Source organism: Pelobates fuscus, chromosome 5 (assembly GCF_036172605.1).
Source record: "Pelobates fuscus isolate aPelFus1 chromosome 5, aPelFus1.pri, whole genome shotgun sequence".
In the NCBI taxonomy this organism is placed as follows: domain Eukaryota; kingdom Metazoa; phylum Chordata; class Amphibia; order Anura; family Pelobatidae; genus Pelobates; species Pelobates fuscus.
In genome coordinates, this window is record NC_086321.1 from 368148933 (window position 1) to 368171657 (window position 22725).

The following is a 22725-nucleotide window of genomic DNA, read 5'->3' on the forward strand; positions in this document are numbered from 1 at the left end:
GTCTGTCATGGGGTGTGTGTGTGTGTCTGTCTGTCTATGTCATGGTGTCTGTCTGTCTGTGTCATGGTGTGTGTGTGTGTGTGTCTGTCTGTGTCATGGTGTGTCTGTCTGTATGGTGTGTGTGTGTGTCTGTCTGTCATGGTGTGTGTGTGTGTCTGTCTGTCATGGGGTGTGTGTGTGTGTGTGTCTGTCTGTCTGTGTCATGGTGTGTGTCTGTCTGTGTCATGGTGTGTGTGTGTGTCTGTCTGTGTCATGGTGTGTTTCTGTCTGCGTCATGGTGTGTGTGTCATGGTATATATGTGTGTCTGTCTGTGTCATGGTATATGTGTATCTGTCTGTCTGTGTCATGGTGTCTGTCTGTATGGTGTGTGTGTGTGTCTGTCATGGTGTGTGTGTGTGTTATGGGGTGTGTGTGTGTGTCTGTCATGGTGTGTGTGTGTGTGTCTGTCTGTCATGGGGTGTGTGTGTGTCTGTGTTTCTGTGTCATGGTGTGTGTCTGTCTGTCCGTCATGGTGTGTCTGTCTGTGTCATGGTGTGTGTGTCTCTGTCATGGGGTGTGTGTCTGTCTGTGTCATGGTGTGTGTGTCATGGTATATATGTGTGTGTCTGTCTGTGTCATGGTATGTGTGTGTGTCTGTCATGGGGTGTGTATCTGTCACGGTATATGTGTGTTTCTGTGTCTGTCATGGTGTATATGTGTGTTTAAAAAGTGTTTTTGCTCACCTTTTTTTTCCCCATGCAGTGTGCTGGTCTCCCCTCGACTGGCCCTGCCTCTATGGCTGAGATCATCAAGCTTGATGATCTCAGCCAATCCAATGATTTGCCATTGGATTGGCTGCAAAACGTTACACCAATCAGCATCTGCTCATAGAGATGCATTAAATCAATGTATCTGTATGGGGAACGTTCAGCACCTACAGAGTGTGGAGGCCCTGAATGTAGGTGCACTGACACAGGAAGCACCTCTAGTGACCGTCTGAGTGACTGTCACTAGCGGTGTCACTTTGAAGCAATGTAGACACTGCCTTTTCTCCGAAAAGTCAGTGTTTACGTTGAAAAGCCTGTAGGGATATGCATATATATATATATATATATATATATATATATATATATATTACTCAATCATCTGTCATGGCAAGACATTGCCTTACATATTACATGCGACAATATATGGCGCAGTGACTTATGGTGCTGGCATAAAAAAAATTTCCAGGGCTGCTTTGTATCCCCAGTCCGGCCCTGATTATAACTCCCAAAGTGTCTCTTGTCTCGTTTTTTTAGTGCCAACCTGGCATGGCCATTAGCCAAGGAGCACCATATCACTGTGCCTGATTTATATACCATAGATAAGAATTTAGCTTTAGCCATTTTTTTTTATTTAAGAGAACTCCCTGTTGCTGTAGCAACCACAGGTTCCTAGGAAATACCAGTGGTTCAAAGAGTTCTGCTGTGCCAGCTCCCCAACCAAGATGGCAGCTTTTGGCCACCAGCCAACACATTCTGTGTCCTTAATCTGACAGGAGATAAATCAGCCAATGAGAAGTTTGAGCTCTGTGAGATCGACCAATCAGAAGTAGCCCTGTTGGACAAGGGGCGGGGAAATTGAGAAGTCCCACTCTGGCAGTCCCGTGACAGGGAGAAAGTAGGCGGTTCTCAATAGAGCGGCTCCTATTGGTCGCTCGTGGAGCGTGAGAGCCAATAGGATTGCTAGGACGGTGCCCTGCTGCCGGGCGGGACCAATCAGGAGGGCGGCCGTGACGCGCTGTCAGCTGCTGTTTGTTTACGGGCGGATGTTGTGACCGGGAGCCGGGGAGCCCGAAGGGAACATGGAGAGCGGTGGGAGCGGGGCTGAGGGAGCCGGGCTGGAGGGACCCGCCGGAGATATGTGCTGCCTCAGCTACAACCAGGACTGCACGTAAGGACGGCGGGGAGAGAGAGAGATACATAGAGAGAGACAGGCTGGGGGAGAGAGCGTGTGCCAGGCTGGGGGAGAGAGCGTGTGCCAGGCTGGGGGAGAGAGCGTGTGCCAGGCTGGGGGGGGGGGGGGAGAGAGCGTGTGCCAGGCTGGGGGGGGGGGGGGGGGGGAGAGAGCGTGTGCCAGGCTGGGGGGGGGGGGGGGGAGAGAGCGTGTGCCAGGCTGGGGGGGGGGGGGGGAGAGAGCGTGTGCCAGGCTGGGGGGGGGGGGGAGAGAGCGTGTGCCAGGCTGGGGGGGGGGGGGGAGAGAGCGTGTGCCAGGCTGGGGGGGGGGGAGAGAGCGTGTGCCAGGCGGGGGGGGGGGAGAGAGCGTGTGCCAGGCGGGGGGGGGGGGGGAGAGAGCGTGTGCCAGGCTGGGGGGGGGGGGGGGAGAGAGCGTGTGCCAGGCTGGGGGGGGGGGGGGGAGAGAGCGTGTGCCAGGCTGGGGGGGGGGGGGGGAGAGAGCGTGTGCCAGGCTGGGGGGGGGGGGGGAGAGAGCGTGTGCCAGGCTGGGGGGGGGGGGGGAGAGAGCGTGTGCCAGGCTGGGGGGGGGGGGGAGAGAGCGTGTGCCAGGCTGGGGGGGGGGGAGAGAGCGTGTGCCAGGCGGGGGGGGGGGGGAGAGAGCGTGTGCCAGGCGGGGGGGGGGGGGGAGAGAGCGTGTGCCAGGCTGGGGGGGGGGGGGGAGAGAGCGTGTGCCAGGCTGGGGGGGGGGGGGAGAGAGCGTGTGCCAGGCTGGGGGGGGGGGGGAGAGAGCGTGTGCCAGGCTGGGGGGGGGGGGGGGAGAGAGCGTGTGCCAGGCTGGGGGGGGGGGGGGGAGAGCGTGTGCCAGGCTGGGGGGGGGGGGGGAGAGCGTGTGCCAGGCTGGGGGGGGGGGGAGAGAGCGTGTGCCAGGCTGGGGGGGGGGGGAGAGAGCGTGTGCCAGGCTGGGGGGGGGGGATAGAGCGTGTGCCAGGCGGGGGGGGGGAGAGAGCGTGTGCCAGGCTGGGGGGGGGGGGGAGAGAGCGTGTGCCAGGCTGGGGGGGGGGGGGAGAGAGCGTGTGCCAGGCTGGGGGGGGGGGGAGAGAGCGTGTGCCAGGCTGGGGGGGGGGGGAGAGAGCGTGTGCCAGGCTGGGGGGGGGGGGGAAGAGAGCGTGTGCCAGGCTGCGGGGGGGGAGAGAGAGCGTGTGCCAGGCTGGGGGGGGAGAGAGAGCGTGTGCCAGGCTGGGGGGAGGGGAGAGAGCGTGTGCCAGGCTGGGGGGGGGGGGGGGAGAGAGAGTGTGCCAGGTGTGGGGGGGGGGGGGGGGAGAGAGTGCCAGGTGGGGGGGGGGGGGAGAGAGTGCCAGGTGTGGGGGGGGGGGAGGGGAGAGAGTGCCAGGTGTGGGGGGGGGAGGGGAGAGAGTGCCAGGTGTGGGGGGGGGGGGGAGGGGAGAGAGTGCCAGGTGTGGGGGGGGGGGGGAGGGGAGAGAGTGCCAGGTGTGGGGGGGGGGAGGGGAGAGAGTGCCAGGTGTGGGGGGGGGGGGAGGGGAGAGAGTGCCAGGTGTGGGGGGGGGGGAGGGGAGAGAGTGCCAGGTGTGGGGGGGGGAGGGGAGAGAGTGCCAGGTGTGGGGGGGGGGGGAGGGGAGAGAGTGCCAGGTGTGGGGGGGGGGGAGGGGAGAGAGTGCCAGGTGTGGGGGGGGGGAGGGGAGAGAGTGCCAGGTGTGGGGGGGGGGAGGGGAGAGAGTGCCAGGTGTGGGGGGGGGGAGAGAGTGCCAGGTGGGGGGGGGGGAGAGAGTGCCAGGGGGGGAGAGAGAGTGCCAGGTGGGGGGGGGGGAGAGAGTGCCAGGTGGGGGGGGGGAGAGAGTGCCAGGGGGGGGGAGAGTGCCAGGGGGGGGGGGGGAGAGTGCCAGGTGGGGGGGGGAGAGAGAGAGTGCCGGGGGGGGGGGAGAGTGCCAGGGGGGGGGGGAGAGTGCCAGGGGGGGGGAGAGTGCCAGGGGGGGGGGGAGAGTGCCAGGGGGGGGGGAGAGAGTGCCAGGTGGGGGGGGGGAGAGAGAGAGTGCCAGGGGGGGAGAGAGAGTGCCAGGGGGGGGGAGAGAGTGCCAGGGGGGGGGGAGAGAGAGTGCCAGGTGGGGGGGGGAGAGAGAGAGAGAGTGCCAGGTGGGGGGGGGGGGAGAGAGAGAGTGCCAGGTGGGGGGGGGAGAGAGAGAGTGCCAGGTGGGGGGAGAGAGAGAGAGAGTGCCAGGTGGGGGGGGAGAGAGAGAGAGAGTGCCAGGTGGGGGGGGGGGAGAGAGAGTGCCAGGTGGGGGGGGGGAGAGAGAGAGTGCCAGGTGGGGGGGGGGAGAGAGAGAGAGTGCCAGGTGGGGGGGGTGGAGAGAGAGAGAGTGCCAGGTGGGGGGGGGTGGAGAGAGAGAGAGTGCCAGGTGGCGGGGGGTGGAGAGAGAGAGAGTGCCAGGTGTGGGGGGGGGAGGGGAGAGAGTGCCAGGTGTGGGGGGGGGGGGGAGGGGAGAGAGTGCCAGGTGTGGGGGGGGGGGGAGGGGAGAGAGTGCCAGGTGTGGGGGGGGGGGAGGGGAGAGAGTGCCAGGTGTGGGGGGGGGGGGGAGGGGAGAGAGTGCCAGGTGTGGGGGGGGGGAGGGGAGAGAGTGCCAGGTGTGGGGGGGGGAGGGGAGAGAGTGCCAGGTGTGGGGGGGGGGGGAGGGGAGAGAGTGCCAGGTGTGGGGGGGGGGGAGGGGAGAGAGTGCCAGGTGTGGGGGGGGGAGGGGAGAGAGTGCCAGGTGTGGGGGGGGGGAGGGGAGAGAGTGCCAGGTGTGGGGGGGGGGAGAGAGTGCCAGGTGGGGGGGGGGGAGAGAGTGCCAGGGGGGGAGAGAGAGTGCCAGGTGGGGGGGGGGGAGAGAGTGCCAGGTGGGGGGGGGGAGAGAGTGCCAGGGGGGGGGAGAGTGCCAGGGGGGGGGGGGAGAGTGCCAGGTGGGGGGGGGGAGAGAGAGAGTGCCGGGGGGGGGGGAGAGTGCCAGGGGGGGGGGGAGAGTGCCAGGGGGGGGGAGAGTGCCAGGGGGGGGGGGAGAGTGCCAGGGGGGGGGGAGAGAGTGCCAGGTGGGGGGGGGGAGAGAGAGAGTGCCAGGGGGGGAGAGAGAGTGCCAGGGGGGGGGAGAGAGTGCCAGGGGGGGGGGAGAGAGAGTGCCAGGTGGGGGGGGGAGAGAGAGAGAGAGTGCCAGGTGGGGGGGGGGGAGAGAGAGAGTGCCAGGTGGGGGGGGGAGAGAGAGAGTGCCAGGTGGGGGGAGAGAGAGAGAGAGTGCCAGGTGGGGGGGGAGAGAGAGAGAGAGTGCCAGGTGGGGGGGGGGGGAGAGAGAGTGCCAGGTGGGGGGGGGGAGAGAGAGAGTGCCAGGTGGGGGGGGGGAGAGAGAGAGAGTGCCAGGTGGGGGGGGTGGAGAGAGAGAGAGTGCCAGGTGGGGGGGGGTGGAGAGAGAGAGAGTGCCAGGTGGCGGGGGGTGGAGAGAGAGAGAGTGCCAGGTGGGGGGGGGGGGAGAGAGAGAGAGTGCCAGGTGGGGGGGGGGAGAGAGAGAGAGTGCCAGGTGGGGGGGGGAGAGAGAGAGAGTGCCAGGTGGGGGGGGAGAGAGAGAGAGTGCCAGGTGGGGGGGGGGGGAGAGAGAGAGAGTGCCAGGTGGGGGGGTGGAGAGAGAGAGAGTGCCAGGTGGGGGGGGGTGGAGAGAGAGAGAGTGCCAGGTGGCGGGGGGTGGAGAGAGAGAGAGTGCCAGGTGGGGGGGGGAGAGAGAGAGAGTGCCAGGTGGGGGGGGGGGGAGAGAGAGAGTGCCAGGTGGGGGGGGGGAGAGAGAGAGTGCCAGGTGGGGGGGGGGGAGAGAGTGCCAGGTGGGGGGGGGGAGAGAGAGTGCCAGGTGGGGGGGGGGGAGAGAGAGTGCCAGGTGGGGGGGGGGAGAGAGAGTGCCAGGTGGGGGGGGGGGAGAGAGAGTGCCAGGTGGGGGGGGGGAGAGAGAGAGTGCCAGGTGGGGGGGGGGGGGAGAGAGAGTGCCAGGTGGGGGGGGGGGGAGAGAGAGTGCCAGGTGGGGGGGGGGGGGAGAGAGAGTGCCAGGTGGGGGGGGGGGGAGAGAGAGTGCCAGGTGGGGGGGGGGGGAGAGAGAGTGCCAGGTGGGGGGGGGGGGGAGAGAGAGTGCCAGGTGGGGGGGGGGGGAGAGAGAGTGCCAGGTGGGGGGGGGAGAGAGAGTGCCAGGTGGGGGGGGGAGAGAGAGTGCCAGGTGGGGGGGGGAGAGAGAGTGCCAGGTGGGGGGGGGAGAGAGAGTGCCAGGTGGGGGGGGGAGAGAGAGTGCCAGGTGGGGGGGGGGAGAGAGAGAGTGCCAGGTGGGGGGGGGGAGAGAGAGTGCCAGGTGGGGGGGGGGAGAGAGAGTGCCAGGTGGGGGGGGGAGAGAGTGCCAGGTGGGGGGGGGGGGAGAGTGCCAGGTGGGGGGGGGGGGAGAGAGAGAGTGCCAGGTGGGGGGGGGGGGAGAGAGAGAGTGCCAGGTGGGGGGGGGAGAGAGAGAGTGCCAGGTGGGGGGGGAGAGAGAGAGTGCCAGGTGGGGGGGGGGAGAGAGAGAGTGCCAGGTGGGGGGGGGGAGAGAGAGAGTGCCAGGTGGGGGGGAGAGAGAGAGTGCCAGGTGGGGGGGGGGGGAGAGAGCGTGTGCCAGGCTGGGGGGGGGGGGAGAGAGCGTGTGCCAGGCTGGGGGGGGGGGGAGAGAGCGTGTGCCAGGCTGGGGGGGGGGAGAGAGCGTGTGCCAGGCTGGGGGGGGGGGGGAGAGAGCGTGTGCCAGGCTGGGGGGGGGGGAGAGAGCGTGTGCCAGGCTGGGGGGGGGGGGAGAGAGCGTGTGCCAGGCTGGGGGGGGGGGGAGAGAGCGTGTGCCAGGCTGGGGGGGGGGGGGAGAGAGCGTGTGCCAGGCTGGGGGGGGGGGGGAGAGCGTGTGCCAGGCTGGGGGGGGGGGGGAGAGCGTGTGCCAGGCTGGGGGGGGGGGGAGAGAGCGTGTGCCAGGCTGGGGGGGGGGGAGAGAGCGTGTGCCAGGCTGGGGGGGGAGAGAGAGCGTGTGCCAGGCTGGGGGGGGAGAGAGAGCGTGTGCCAGGCTGGGGGGAGGGGAGAGAGCGTGTGCCAGGCTGGGGGGGGGGGGAGGGGAGAGAGAGTGTGCCAGGTGTGGGGGGGGAGAGAGAGTGTGCCAGGTGTGGGGGGGGGAGAGAGTGCCAGGTGTGGGGGGGGGGGGAGAGAGTGCCAGGTGTGGGGGGGGGGGAGAGAGTGCCAGGTGTGGGGGGGGGGGGGGGGAGAGAGTGCCAGGTGTGGGGGGGGGGGAGGGGAGAGAGTGCCAGGTGTGGGGGGGGGGAGGGGAGAGAGTGCCAGGTGTGGGGGGGGGAGGGGAGAGAGTGCCAGGTGGGGGGGGAGGGGGAGAGAGTGCCTGGGGGGGGGGGGAGAGTGCCAGGTGGGGGGGGGAGAGAGTGCCAGGTGGGGGGGGGAGAGAGTGCCAGGTGGGGGGGGGGGGAGAGAGTGCCAGGTGGGGGGGGGGGAGAGAGAGTGCCAGGTGGGGGGGGGGGGGAGAGAGTGCCAGGGGGGGGGGAGAGTGCCAGGTGGGGGGGGGGAAGAGAGAGAGTGCCAGGGGGGGGGAGAGAGAGCCAGGGGGGGGGGGGAGAGTGCCAGGTGGGGGGGGGAGAGAGAGAGTGCCAGGGGGGGGGGGAGAGTGCCGGGGGGGGGAGAGTGCCAGGTGGGGGGGGGGGGAGAGAGAGAGTGCCAGGTGGGGGGGGGGAGAGAGAGAGTGCCAGGTGGGGGGGGGGAGAGAGAGAGTGCCAGGTGGGGGGGAGAGAGAGAGTGCCAGGTGGGGGGGGGGAGAGAGAGAGTGCCAGGTGGGGGGGGGGGGAGAGAGAGAGTGCCAGGTGGGGGGGAGAGAGAGAGTGCCAGGCTGGGGGGGGGGGGGAGAGAGCGTGTGCCAGGCTGGGGGGGGGGAGAGAGCGTGTGCCAGGCTGGGGGGGGGGAGAGAGCGTGTGCCAGGCTGGGGGGGGGGAGAGAGCGTGTGCCAGGCTGGGGGGGGGGGGAGAGAGCGTGTGCCAGGCTGGGGGGGGGGGGGGAGAGAGCGTGTGCCAGGCTGGGGGGGGGGGAGAGAGCGTGTGCCAGGCTGGGGGGGGGGGGAGAGAGCGTGTGCCAGGCTGGGGGGGGGGGGAGAGAGCGTGTGCCAGGCTGGGGGGGGGGGGGGGAGAGAGCGTGTGCCAGGCTGGGGGGGGGGGGAGAGCGTGTGCCAGGCTGGGGGGGGGGGAGAGAGCGTGTGCCAGGCTGCGGGGGGGGGAGAGAGAGCGTGTGCCAGGCTGGGGGGGGAGAGAGAGCGTGTGCCAGGCTGGGGGGGGGGGGAGGGGAGAGAGAGTGTGCCAGGTGTGGGGGGGGGGAGATAGAGTGTGCCGGGGGGGGGGAGTGTGCCGGGGGGGGGGAGAGTGCCGGGGGGGGGGAGAGTGCCGGGGGGGGGGGGGGAGAGTGCCGGGGGGGGGGGGGGGAGAGTGCCGGGGGGGGGGAGAGTGCCGGGGGGGGGGGGAGAGAGAGAGTGCCAGGGGGGGGAGAGAGAGTGCCAGGGGGGGGGGGGAGAGAGAGAGAGAGTGCCAGGTGGGGGGGGGGGAGAGAGAGTGCCAGGTGGGGGGGGGGGAGAGAGAGTGCCAGGTGGGGGGGGGGAGAGAGAGTGCCAGGTGGGGGGGGGGGAGAGAGAGTGCCAGGTGGGGGGGGGGGAGAGAGAGTGCCAGGTGGGGGGGGGGAGAGAGAGTGCCAGGTGGGGGGGGGGGAGAGTGTGCCGTGCTGGGGGGGGGGGAAAGAGAGAGAGAGAGAGCAGTCTGCATCCAGTCCTTCTTTTTGAAGCACTGGATTAAGTTATTTTCGTAGAGAAACATTGGATTGAGAGATCTAGGTGATTGCCGTTCATGTGTCATTTGTGATTCTCTTGAAGAAGCATCTGATTGGACAAAATTCATCAGTATTGCTTACTTCACATTAGGTAGATCAGACTGCAGCGATGGTTCTGTAACTGTGCTGGAATTTTTAAATGGGTATAAAAAAAAAAAGTGGATGGGGGTATTATACTAAAAAATACTAAAAATAAGGAAGCCATGTACTCTAAAACCAAATACACACATTCACGCATCCTAGAAGATGTTTATCTTTCTAATTTCACATTCATTCAGCCATACCCCCAACAGTTGTGACATTTCTGTGATCTAGGTTCCCAATCAGCTGGCAAACCGGTTTAATTTTGAATCCATTCTTTACCATCTGCTTTGTTCTTTTCAAATATGTGCGCCATGTCTTTGTTGTTTTTATACCCACCTACCCAGCTTGTCTTTCTACTTTGCAATAACATAATATCTCACTGACAACAGCCCAATAATCCTGGAATCCATCATGATAGAGTGCTTTGTCATCTCCTGAATTTCTCAGGGTGGCAGGTGAACTGCATCTAAGTGTTTTTAATTAGTGGTTTTGTGCTTAGTCAGAGAAAACGCATGTCAATACTATTTCCATCCATATGACATCTAGGGGACGGAAATATTTTCTACATTATTATCTCTTCTCTGGGGTGACCCAGGCTGCCACCATAGGCCTGTAAACCAAGGTACAGTATCTCACAAAAGTGAGTACACCCCTAACATTTTTGTAAATATTTTATTATATCTTTTCATGTGACAACACCGAAGAAATTTCACAGCCAGTGTACAGCCTGTATAACAGTGTAAATTTCCGTCCCCTCAAAATAACTGAACACAGCCATTAATGTCTAAACCGTTGGCAACAAAAGTGAGTACACCCCTAAGGGGAAATGTCCAAATTGAGCCCAAAGTGTCAATATTTTGTGTGGCCACCATTATTTTCCAGCACTGCCTTAACCCTCATGGGCATGGAGTTCACCAGAGCTTCACAGGTGGCCACTGGGCTCCTCTTCCACTCCTCCATGACGACATCACAGAGCTAGTGGATGTTAGAGACCTTGCACTACCCCACCTTCCATTTGAGGATGCCCCACAGAAGCTCAGTAGGGTTTAGGTATGGAGACATGCTTGGCCAGTCCATCACCTTTACCTTTAGCTTCTTTAGCAAGGCAGTGGTCGTCTTGGAGGTGTGTTTGGGGTTGTAATCAGGTTGGAATACTGCCCTGCGGCCCAGTCTCCAAAGGGAGGGGATCCTGCTTTGCTTCAGTATGTCACAGTACATGTTGGCATTCTTGGGTCTCTTAATGAACTGTAGCTCCCCAGTGCCAGCAGCACTCATGCAGGCCCAGACCATGACTCTCCCACCAACATGCTTGACTGTAGGCAAGACACACTTGTCTTTGTACTCCTCACCTGGTTGCTGCCAAACACACACTTGACACCATCTGAACCAAAAATGTGTATCTTGGTCTCATCGGACCACAGGACCGAAACTGTTTGCGGGCTTTCTTGTGCATCATCTTTAGAAGAGGCTTCCTTCTGGGACGACAGACATGCAGATCAATTTGATGCAGTGTGCGGCGTATGGTCTGAGCACTGACAGGCTGACCCCCCACCCCTTCAACCTCTGCAGCAATGCTGGCAGCACTCATACGTCTATTTCCTAAAGACAACCTCTGGGTATGACGATGAGCACGTGCACTCAACTTCTTTGGTCGACCATGGTGAGGCCTGTTCTGAGTGGCACCTGTCCTGTGAAACTGCTGTATGGTCTTGTCCACCGTTCTGCAGCTCAGTTTCAGGGTCTTGGCAATCTTCTTATAGCCTAGGCCATTTTTATGTAGAGCAACAACTCTTCTTTTCAGATCCTCAGAGAGTTCTTTGACATGAGGTGCCATGTTGAACTTCCAGTGACCAGTATGAGAGAGTGTGAGAGCGATAACACCAAATTTAACACACCTGCTCCCCATTCACACCTGAGACCTAGTAACGCTAACGACAAAGAGAAGTTGGAAAAAACACCCAGTATACGTATATAAAAATTTAGAACATAACCTGGAGAAGTAAACCAGTATAGATGGATCAATGTAGATCTGCAATAATAATAAACATAACAACATAGCATAATACAGTAAAAATTAAAGCAAAATGAATGGTGCTAGTAATAAACTCACAAACATGAGATGATCTAGGCTTCTCACCCCACCAGGGGTTAAAACGAACCAGGAGGCTGGTGAATCTCCAGTAATGGGAATCCTTATATATGTGGAGGAAAAGAACCGCACATAGTGAAGTGTAATTAAAACCAAACAAGGCTTTATTAGATTGCACTTACAAGCAAGTAGAAGATTCTGGGCATTTTTCCACACAGGGTGGAACCAGGCAGCAGCGTGATAGATCTTGAAATGCCAATAACAGCAGCAGTTAAATGGTTAACATAAAAACAAATAGAAAAGGGGCTAGAATAAAAATCCATAAAAAGTCCACATTGAGTAACTAACGAGTCACACCGGGGAAGGAAAATGGCCCATTATGCCCAATTTGGACATTTCCACTTAGGGCTGTACTCACTTTTGTTGCCAACGGTTTAGACATTAATGGCGGTGTGTTGTGTTATTTTGAGGGGACAGCACATTTACACTGTTATACAGACAGTACACTTACTACTTTACATTGTAGCAGAGTGTCATTTCTTCAGTGTTGTCACATGAAAAGATATAATAAAATATTTACAAAAATGTGGGTGGTGTACTGTGAGATACTGTATGTGTCGTCAAGGGTTTTTTAACATTAGATTTCACCAGCCTGACTGCTGTTGGATAGAAACACACTTGGAAACAAAAACCTGTATCTGTTTGTAATTGATCTCCAGTGCATTTGTGATGTACGTGTCTCGTGCGGAATTTACAGAACTGCAGTCCCACAAGAAACATATGGCTCAAGTCAGACACTGTTGACACACGCACAATCTTTTCAAAGTTTCCTCCTAGCCAATGAGGTTAATTGTCAGGGAAATTAACTAAAAACCGGTAAGGGGCATGATGTGTGCTAGGAATCCATTTCCCATACCATCACAAACAGCCTTTTGTTGGCGCGTGGGTGTATGGATCTGTGCAGTTTGTTCTACCGCTATCATAAGGATTTTACATTCCGTTTATCCATATTTTGATTCCTTGACAAAATATTTTACTATTTGACTTATGACTCCTAAATGTAGGTGAATCGTTGGCAAGTACACTATATCTGTTGATCTGCTCCTACAATTGCCTTTTGATTATACAGCGAATGTATGTATCCCATTATTAATAGAAGTAATAGTTAAACTTGAACTGTACACCTAGAGATCAGAGATGTCAGAACATGTTTCAATTTAGCTTCCCTCTGGCTATGGTCCATTTTCACCATTATTCAAAAGTACTTCACTTCCTGTAGACTAGAAGCTCCCTTGAGCAGAACCCTTCTTGTTCTCGTATATCTTAGTTTATGATCACCTTTTCAATCTCTTTTCTAGATCGTTGGCCATCGGTTTGAGGAATGGATACAAACTGTTCTCTCTATGCTCTGTGGAGCAGCTCGATATGGTCCATGAAAGCAGTAAGTTTTATAAAAATCTAAAACAAATGACATCTAATAGTGAGAACTGCAATAGAATTAAAGGGACACTCTAAGCACCAAAACACCTTTAGCTTAAAAGGACACTAGAACATTAGGAATCCAAACATACAGTTGGTGCGGCCACCTGCACCACATCCCGCAATATCATCCCACTTGCGATGATTCTTCATATTCTTATCCAATCCAATGCTCCCGTATGAGCAGCATTTGATGACGTTCGATGTCCTCAGCGTTTTACATAGCAAGGCTAAAATTAAAGGGCCACTGTACCTAGACCATAAGAGGACATGTTCTGGGTACTTTTAGTGGTCCTTTAATGAAGCAGTTTTGGTGTATAGATCATGCCCCTGCAGTCTCACTGCTCAAGTTTCTGCCATTTAGGAGTTAAATCACTTTGTTTATGCAGCCCCAGCAGCAACTCTTCTGACTGTGACTCTCCACAAAAAAATGGCTTAATTTTCAATCAGTCCTTAAATCACAGTGTGTTTACCTTTTAAGTTATTTGCTCTTGCCCCGTTACTTAAACTTAAATAAAACACAGGAGGCTCCTGCAGGCTATTAACAGAACAAGAGATTTAAAAAAATATTTTAAACAAACTGTGCAATAACAGACGATTAAAAAAATAAGATCTCCCGTTACAGGAAGTGTGTAGGGAGTCTGTGTAAGTCACAGGCAGGGGAGGTGTGGCTAATTCTGCATAAACAGTGATATAACTCCTGAATGGTAGCGAATTGAGCAGCGAGACTGCAGGTGCGTGATTTATGCGCTAAAACCACTTAAATAAGATCATGTTGTTTTGGATGGAGCTTAGAGTGTCCCTTTAAAGGATATGTCCTCAAAAATGTTATTGTTTTTTAACGGTATTACATTTAACAAAACTGATTTATTTTATTTTTTTAGGAAGTTTTTTTTTTTTTGTTCAAACAGGCATCTTGCGTCAGATTCTGCTGTTATCTGACCAGCTATTGCACAATGTAACTTGCACTGTATTAACATGGAGCAGCAGGCAAGTTAGGATGAACAATAGTTGGTCAGATAAGAGCCTAACAAAACAGGGCTGCTTGGCTAAATAAAGTGAACTTTTCTAAAAAAACAAACAAAAAAAACAAGCAATATAGAGTACATTCCTTATCAAATCAACCTCATATTCTTTTTACTTCTTTTAATTTGGCATTCTGAAAGATATGAGCATTTGCAAAATTGCAGGTCCATATTTTCTGTATCTACAAAGTTTTCTAGGGGTGCAAATATTGCGATTTTTGACCATTGCTACTTTAACATACTAGAAAATTTACACATTTCTGCATAACTTACACATATAGTAACAGTAGTGGCGTCTTTATATCTCCAATTCACTTCAAGGTGCAGAGATCACAACATAACTTAATTTGTGATGTGACATGCCTGTCAGAACACGTTTAAATTTGCCAGGAGTAAGGATATTTACTGTAAAGGGGAATTCCTGTGTTACTGAATTTGATAGAACTCCTGATCCCATTAGCATCACATATTCCGATTTGGTAGAGTTAAAGTGTAATAGTATATATAACATATATTATTGAAAAATTAAAAAAAACAAAACAAAAAAAACTGGCTGCCAAAATATTGATTACAACGACTTAAAAATGTTTTGTTCCCAATATAGGCAAGTAATATCTTTGAAAGAGTTCTTCAAGACCCTTTTGAAGGCACCTCACTTCTATAGGTGTCCTGGTTAACAGAAATATTGAATATTATTTACATAATATTGTATGATACGTATAATAATATACATATTATTGTCCTTTTTAAAGGTGAGAAATCACTACAGCTACTTGTACAATGAGGTCGAATTAGTAAATAAAAGAACTAAAATGATCTGAGGAGTGAGTCAGACAAAGTCTTCCATTTCTTATGCAATAAGACCATAAAACTGAATTTTTTTTTCACAAAGTAGGAGAGTTCTTTCCAAAATCTGATGACCGCCTTATGGAAACACAAATAAAAAGTTGTTTTTGTTAACGAAAATAGGAAACTGATGTAGTTCTAACCTGGGCACTCGAGCTACCTTAGCTGTAGTTTGCTATAAAACCATATGGTTGCTTCCATGGAAACTGGTTATATATTTAAATAGCATAGCAGATTATTGTAACCGCAGCGGCTACAGGCACATGCTCTTTTATAAAGACTGCTATGCTTGACTTTTTCTTTACACGTTAAGTGATGAAAAGAAAATTTGACTTGTTATTTCAGTTACTAAACTCTCCTAATCTCACAAAGTCTGCATACAAACGTTTAATAAGTTTCTGCCGTTGCCAGATAGTCTTGGTCCATCCATAATTTGCATGGACTCTAAACAGACCAACAGAACCATCATAACATTAGGGTATTTGAAAACATTATCATTTATATAGTTCCAACAAATTCTGCAGTAGTTTACAATTGTAAAATATGGATATTTAGCAACAAGTAATTTACTTACGGAATATAAGAGAGACAAGGTGAAGAATGCCCTGCTCAAACGAGCTTACAATCTATGAGGAATGGGTAAAAACACACGAGAAAAAACAGCATGTCAGAGGAAGTAGCGGCTGATGGGTAAGATACCCGTGTTGAAATAGGCTAGTAAAAGGTGTGTGGAAGAACTAAACAGTGGCAGGTGAGAGAGTGAGCTGGGCTATGGAGTCGAGGGAAGTGATGAGGGCAGAGAAACAGTACGTTGGAAGATGGTTAGCTTTCCTAAAGAGCTGTGTTTTCAGTGAAAGTTTTCTAGTGGAAAGTTTGATTGCACAGGGTAGCGAATTCCAAAGGAACGGGTCAGCCTTGGAAAAATCTTGCAGGTGAGAGTTGGCAATGTGGGAACAAGCAGATGTCAGAAGAAGGTCATTTGCAGAGCGAAGGGATCTAAAAGGGGTGTATTTGTTGAGTAAAGAGGAAATGTAGTGAGGAGTGTAATCAATCATTTGTAGGTTTGTCTTGGCAGTTTGAATTGGATCCTGAAGGTTCAGGAAGCCTCGGTAATGATTGGCAAAGGGTTGAGGTATGGGAGTTGCAGTCAGTCAGAAAGATAAGCCTGGCTGCGGCATTCAATTCCAGACCGAAGATGGGCAAAGCGGGTATTTGGAAGGCCAAAGGGTAGTAAGTTGCAATTGTCAGGTCGGAAAAATATGAGTGCATGAACAAGTGCCTTAATTATATCTTGAGTTAGAAAAAGGTGAATGCGGGCAATATGTTTTAGGTGCAAGTTACTGGATGTACAGTAAGACCTGTGTCGAAAGTAACACCAAGGCAGCGAGCTTGAGGGTTTGTGGTAACAGGTGTCCCATTGACTTGTAGGGAGATTGAAGGAAAAGGTTTATTTAAGCGGGGAAAGATGAGGAGTTCTGTTTTAAAAAGATTACGTTTTCGAAAACTGGAAAGCATCCCGTTAGAGATGGAAGAGAGGCAGTTTGTAACCGGAGAGAGGTCAGGTAAATCTGAGAATCATCAGCATATAGATGATACTGAAATCCAAAGGAGTTAATAAGGTTCCTGAGAGAGGTAGTGTAGATGGAGAATAAGAGGACTAAAAACAGCCCTGGGGATCAATAACTGAGGCAGGCAGCGGGGAGGAGGTGGCACAAGAGAAAGAGATATTAAATGAACATTCAGAAATATAGGATGAAAACTATGAAATCACATTGTCACATAGAGAGAGTCTGATCTCATTGCCTAGATTAGGATAATGTGAACAATTTAAAAACGGAACTATGCTTTAATCATTGGGTTAAAGACGCCAATAAGGAAAAAGAAACTCTGCCGTCGCTGTGTAACTAGACCATAAGTCAATAGTGGCAGCTAGGGTAGAGGACATGAAGAGAAAAAATAATAATAATGATAGTATGATAAGTAGTACAGGGGTATGTACAATACAAAGGAAAAGAAAAAAGAAGATAGATAATTACAGAACCCTCACAGATAATGAGGGATAAAACAAAAGATTGTGAACTCGGGCAATTCACACCAGCTGACGGTGAGAAGCCCACACAATATCTTTGTTAAATATGGTTGGTAAGTTCCTGTGCATCGACAGGGGTATAAGCTGTAGCATGTCCCAGGTGGTTGACTACCGATAATGTCATAAGCCGTACTTGTTTCAGTGTATCCGGGTTTAGGATACAGTACAGTGTTATAATCGGTAATTCAACTGAAAGGGGATGCTGCTGCAGATTAGGTTCTTGTGTATCAATAGTGTTATACACTGTAGCATATCCCTGGTGGTCAATTAGAAATGCCAACATTAACTGTGCTTGTTTCAAAGTGTCAAAGTTTTGAGATACAGTATAGTGTCTTATGGCATAGTTTGGCTGAAGAGGGATACTGCTACAAAGAGAGTGTGACCTATTTCCTATCACAGCGAGTCAACCTGTAGTCAGAGTTGTATGCGGTGGAGTGTGTGTCCAGCAAAGCATACACGTACCTAAGTCCGTATTAAGGAGTCATATGAGTTAGTTTCATTGATAGCAGATGTGTCTGCTCTAAATGCCTATACCAAATAATGTCGTAATGGCTAGTAACCGAGGTCGACAGGATCTCAAGTTTATAAGTAGAGATAGTGAGAAAAGGTGCCTTCGAAGGTATCTGGTATAGGAAAGGAGGGTAAGAAAATTTTAACTGCTAGAGAGATAGCAGACTAACCCCTTTGTATACGGAGAGGCACTAGCCTACAGATTCAGTCGCTGACACCTGTTGTATACCTTGATCGGTATGTGTCTCTAACTGTTCGTCCGCTGTCTCCCCATTGCGAGTAAGTAAAAAATAATATTGCGGAGTGTCGGGGGGGAGAGGAGGTGACGAGAGACACAGCAGGCAGGGTCTGGTGGATATAATGATAGGAAATATAGAATCGTCGCGCCCCGACGCGCGTTTCGCCTTGCTTCAAAGGCTCATCAGGGGGAAATGATTTCCCGTCATGCTGGGGTTTAAAAAGGGCCGCCCTTGCATTTGATTGGTTACTGATTTATGCAGGGAGTATGGTGGCCGAAATGGCTGAAAAAGGTTTAGGAGAAGCCTACGTCCTTTGAATATATTGGATTGGCTGAACAGCCAAGGTCCAAGCATCAGTGGACTCATGTTTATTGGTATATTTAGCCAATAGGGGGGGTATTCTAATACCAAATCGTTATAGAGATGATGGTAATCTTGATAGGTTAATATTGTGACGGTACTCCAGTAAGATGCATTATGCTGGAGGTTGTCAAATTGTCCAAATCGGTATGAAAGGATCGCTAGCTAGAAGTAGCTTATTGCAGGTAAGTAGAGACATCAGCACAATTGGATAGTGTCCGGTGATGTAGTATGGACGCCTAGTATGCCGGTGGACGGCATATGTTATGAATACGAGACTCGCAGAGTTAGGGGAATCCCACTCAATCAGAAGAGCTCATAGTGTCCTAGGATAATCCTATCCTTAGTTAAGAATAGAAAAGTTATGTAGATGTGGACTGGAAGTTAATAAATAGGGGGATCTACGTTATGAGTGCAGTGGTGTGGTAGAGGTGCCCAATTCATAGTGAGAATTCCAGATACCAAAAAGGGCAGTTTAGGAGTTAAGTTTTGTATCCTAGACAGAATTCACATTGTTACATGCTGTGACGTAACCAGGGGGTGATCAATTGTTGTCGGGCAACTAAGCGACTTGCGGGATTCGAGAGGAACCTGTCTGGAGTGTTTAGGTACAGAGATAAGTATTATTGATGTATGAATGCCGTGTAGTTAAATTCCTCATTCAGACCCAGAGGGGTCAAAGTCTTGAAGGAGAAAATCCACTGTGACTCTTTTCTGAGTAAAGTTTTGCTGCATAAATCAGTAACCAATCAAATGCAAGGGCGGCCCTTTTTAAACCCCAGCATGACGGGAAATCATTTCCCCCTGATGAGCCTTTGAAGCAAGGCGAAACGCGCGTCGGGGCGCGACGATTCTATATTTCCTATCATTATATCCACCAGACCCTGCCTGCTGTGTCTCTCGTCACCTCCTCTCCCCCCCGACACTCTGCAATATTATTTTTTACTTACTCGCAATGGGGAGACAGCGGACGAACAGTTAGAGACACATACCGATCAAGGTATACAACAGGTGTCAGCGACTGAATCTGTAGGCTAGTGCCTCTCCGTATACAAAGGGGTTAGTCTGCTATCTCTCTAGCAGTTAAAATTTTCTTACCCTCCTTTCCTATACCAGATACCTTCGAAGGCACCTTTTCTCACTATCTCTACTTATAAACTTGAGATCCTGTCGACCTCGGTTACTAGCCATTACGACATTATTTGGTATAGGCATTTAGAGCAGACACATCTGCTATCGATGAAACTAACTCCTATGACTCCTTAATACGGACTTAGGTACGTGTATGCTTTGCTGGACACACACTCCACCGCATACAACTCTGACTACAGGTTGACTCGCTGTGATAGGAAATAGGTCACACTCTCTTTGTAGCAGTATCCCTCTTCAGCCAAACTATGCCATAAGACACTATACTGTATCTCAAAACTTTGACACTTTGAAACAAGCACAGTTAATGTTGGCATTTCTAATTGACCACCAGGGATATGCTACAGTGTATACCACTATTGATACACAAGAACCTAATCTGCAGCAGCATCCCCTTTCAGTTGAATTACCGATTATAACACTGTACTGTATCCTAAACCCGGATACACTGAAACAAGTACGGCTTATGACATTATCGGTAGTCAACCACCTGGGACATGCTACAGCTTATACCCCTGTCGATGCACAGGAACTTACCAACCATATTTAACAAAGATATTGTGTGGGCTTCTCACCGTCAGCTGGTGTGAATTGCCCAAGTACACAATCTTTTGTTTTATCCCTCATTATCTGTGAGGGTTCTGTAATTATCTATCTTCTTTTTTTCTTTTCCTTTGTATTGTACATACCCCTGTACTACTTATCATACTATCATTATTATTATTTTTTCTCTTCATGCCCTCTACCCTAGCTGCCACTATTGACTTATGGTCTAGTTACACAGCGACGGCCGAGTTTCTTTTTCCTTATTGGCGTCTTTAACCCAATGATTAAAGCATAGTTCAGTTTTTAAATTGTTAACATTATCCTAATCTAGGCAATGAGATCAGACTCTCTCTCTCCTCATTTACCTCTAATTCTCTGTGGGTTACCCCCCGTTTTTCACTCTGTTCTCATGAGATTAAATTAACCTTGACCCCTTGGCCATCTCCTATTAAAATTCACATTGTCACATAGTCCAAGGTTGTAGTGGATTTGGTCAAGGAGAATGAAGAGAGAGTAATGACCTTTTGGCAGTAAGTTAGTCGTTAGTCACTTTGGTCATGGTGGTTTCTGGAGAAGGGAGGGAGGGGAAGTCAAATTGAAGAGAGTCAAGTAGAGAGTTAGTATTGAGAAAGTGACTAAGATGGATAAATACAACCTGCTCAAGAAGCTTAGAAGTAGCAGTGGGGTGGTGCTTTGGACTGTAATTAGGAGAGGTAGGGTCAAGAGATGGCATTTTTAGGATGGTATAAGCAATTGCATGTTTGAGGGAAGAGGAGAAGGTATAGAATGAAAGCTGCATATTGGAGGGGAGGAGGAAAGAGGGGAGACTGTATTCCTAATTTGGTTGATCTTGTCAGTAAAGTGACATGCAAAATTGCTAGCTGTGAGGTTAGTCCATGGCGTGGTTGCAGTGGGGCAAAAAGGGAGACATTGGAGACTGGAGAGAGGGAGAGATCTCATGTGGATCAAGTAAGCTTAGTTTTCTGAGGGCCCGAGCTAGGTTTAATATGTTGCATGAGGGACACATTGGCAGTGCAGGTTAGAAGATAGTGGTCAGACAGAGGGAAAGGTAGAGACAGAGTAAAGGTTAGAGAAAACAAGGTTGAGGGTATTGCCGGCTATGTAAGAAGGCCAAAGTTGTTAATAGAGATGTTGAAGTTACCAAGAATGAGGGAAGGAATGCTAGTGGAGAGAAAGTAAGAAAGTTAAGGAAGAGTAGAGGACTTCCAGGAGGGCAGTAGACAACAGTAACACGGGCTGAGAGAGGACCACAGAAGCGGATGGAGTGAACTTCAAAAGATGAAAAGGAAGGAGAAGAACAAGGGGGGTGAAGGTTGGAAGGAACAGTGAGCTGAGGGCAAAAAGCCCACATCATGACCCTTAGCATTGCATTGCCTGGGGGAGTGGAATAAGCTCATAAGATAGGGAAGCAAGATTAGCAATGTCAGAGGGATAGAACCAAGTCTCAGTCTGTGCCAGCAGGTTTAAGCCCTTAAGGACCAAACTTCTGGAATAAAAGGGAATCATGACATGTCACACATGTCATGTGTCCTTAAGGGGTTAAGGAGCGGGAGATGAGGAGATTGTGAATGGCAGTAGATTTTATGGTGTTACAGACTGAGTGTGCATTCCAAATAAATAAACTTGTAATATCCACAATGCCTAGGGTAAGATGGGTATTCTATTATATTAAATCCCACATCCAAGGTAAGATCTTTCTGTATGTTTGTGTCTAGGCGAGATCTCCGATGTGTATATTGTGGAGCGTCTTTTCTCCAGCAGCCTGGTAGTGGTGGTGAGTCACACAAAGCCTCGACAAATGAACGTATTCCACTTTAAGAAGGGCACCGAGATCTGCAATTACAACTACTCCGGGAATATACTATCCATCAGGTTGAACCGCCAGGTAATATCAGTGTTAATCCCCCCAGCCCTATGGTACTGTAGGTATGTGTGTGTGTGTGTGTATCTATAGATTTGCTGGAGATTTCATGAACAAAATGTGTACATTAAATTGAATTATTTAACTGATATGTCCATTTCTGTTGACCGTTTCATTGATGGATGGATTTATCCTGTGTTTTAAGAATAGATTATTTGACATATTGTGAACATTACCTTACTTTTTACTAGACCTGCCAGCATTTTCCGCGATGGATTCCTTATTATTGCTATTACTGATATTATATTCACTCTGTGACCTCCTTATTGCCTGTGTTTTGCTTTAAAGAGGCTGGTTGTATGTTTGGAAGAATCAATTTACATCCACAATATAAAAGATATGAAACTCCTCAAGACTTTGTTGGACACCCCGCGGAATGCGTCAGGTAAGCCATATGGTAGGAAGCGGGATTCAGACACTAACAACTAACAGTTACGTATTTACTAAATTTAAAGTGGATTTGAAGACGAGACGGCGAACAAAAAGTATAGCTAAATTAGAGGATTTAAAAAAAATCCTTAAATGTAAAATTCGGTTTGAAACTTTGAATTTGTGTTTCCTTCATTATGTAAGTATTCTGAGCTTTATTTGCTATAGTGGGGATTGTGGAGAATTCGCAAGGACAATGAAATCTTATGCAGAAATTGAACATTTCTACTACTTGTTTAAGTTTCTGTTAATGAAGTTAATGACTCGTTGACAATACCGTTCTCTTGTGTTTAAAGGCCAGGTCAAATTACACTTTAGTTATATGTACACCGAAAGATTCAGGACCACATAGATTAAATATTTGTTCCCCCCCAGAATTTTATAGGATTGTTTTATACTTCATAACCGGAGGACTAGCATGGTATATATTGCAGTGCACTGTTTATAAGAAATAAATCTAACTGCATCGAGCAACTTGGTCTGTACCCTGAGCTCTCCAAATTAAGGAGCCAAAGTTACTCCCTGTAAAGACTGCATTGCGAGTTATACTCCGTACTTAAGAATGAACTCTTCTTGTTTAATTCTGTAAGAGTTACTAAAAACATATTGCCATCTGGACTCCAGGAAACAAATGAAAAGCTAAGTGTACTTTCCTGATTAAATACTTTGTTTTTGTTATAAATGTAGATGGTATTGTTATAGCTAAGTTTACACCAAAGAGTGAATGTAACTTTCTATTCCTTTATAGGTCTCTGTGCTCTCTCCATTAACCATTCCAACTCCTATCTTGCATTGCCCGGCAGCTCCTCAGTAGGGGAGGTGATGTTGTACGATGCAAATAGTTTGGTGAGTGCCATGATTGCAGCCATATTGTGTCACCACTTGTTATGCCCGGAATTGATTGTTTTCCTAGTGTAATACAGAGTATTTTGTCAGATGCTACATATAGAGCAGGTTGTTGTCTCTGTATCATTACAATGTGCTGTAACCAATCACATCATCCCCCCACCTCCAATTGCCACCAATGTTATCACCGTACTGCCTGGAGTCTGCCTACAAATTTAACAAGTCTCTAACTGTGTGTGTGCACATGAGTGAGAGCAGGACATTGCATTGACGTATCCCCTTATAC

The 22725-nt window shown here is 51.4% G+C and overlaps 2 protein-coding genes across 2 annotated transcripts in view; one reads left to right on the forward strand and one right to left on the reverse strand.

Annotated features, from left to right (window-relative positions):
• Positions 1 to 22725, reverse strand: part of GNA13 (G protein subunit alpha 13) — a 598177-nt gene that overhangs the window by 339217 nt on the left and 236235 nt on the right. The gene's annotated exons all lie outside the window — the stretch shown is intronic.
• The window catches only part of WIPI1 (WD repeat domain, phosphoinositide interacting 1), a 32554-nt gene continuing 11589 nt past the window's right edge, over positions 1761 to 22725 (forward strand). Inside the window, exons 1-5 of the mRNA XM_063456099.1 lie at positions 1761 to 1915; positions 12338 to 12420; positions 20959 to 21128; positions 21453 to 21549; positions 22342 to 22439. Of these exons, the coding sequence (XP_063312169.1) occupies positions 1827 to 1915; positions 12338 to 12420; positions 20959 to 21128; positions 21453 to 21549; positions 22342 to 22439 (537 nt within the window). The 5' untranslated portion in view covers positions 1761 to 1826. The remainder of the gene's footprint in view (positions 1916 to 12337; positions 12421 to 20958; positions 21129 to 21452; positions 21550 to 22341; positions 22440 to 22725) is intronic.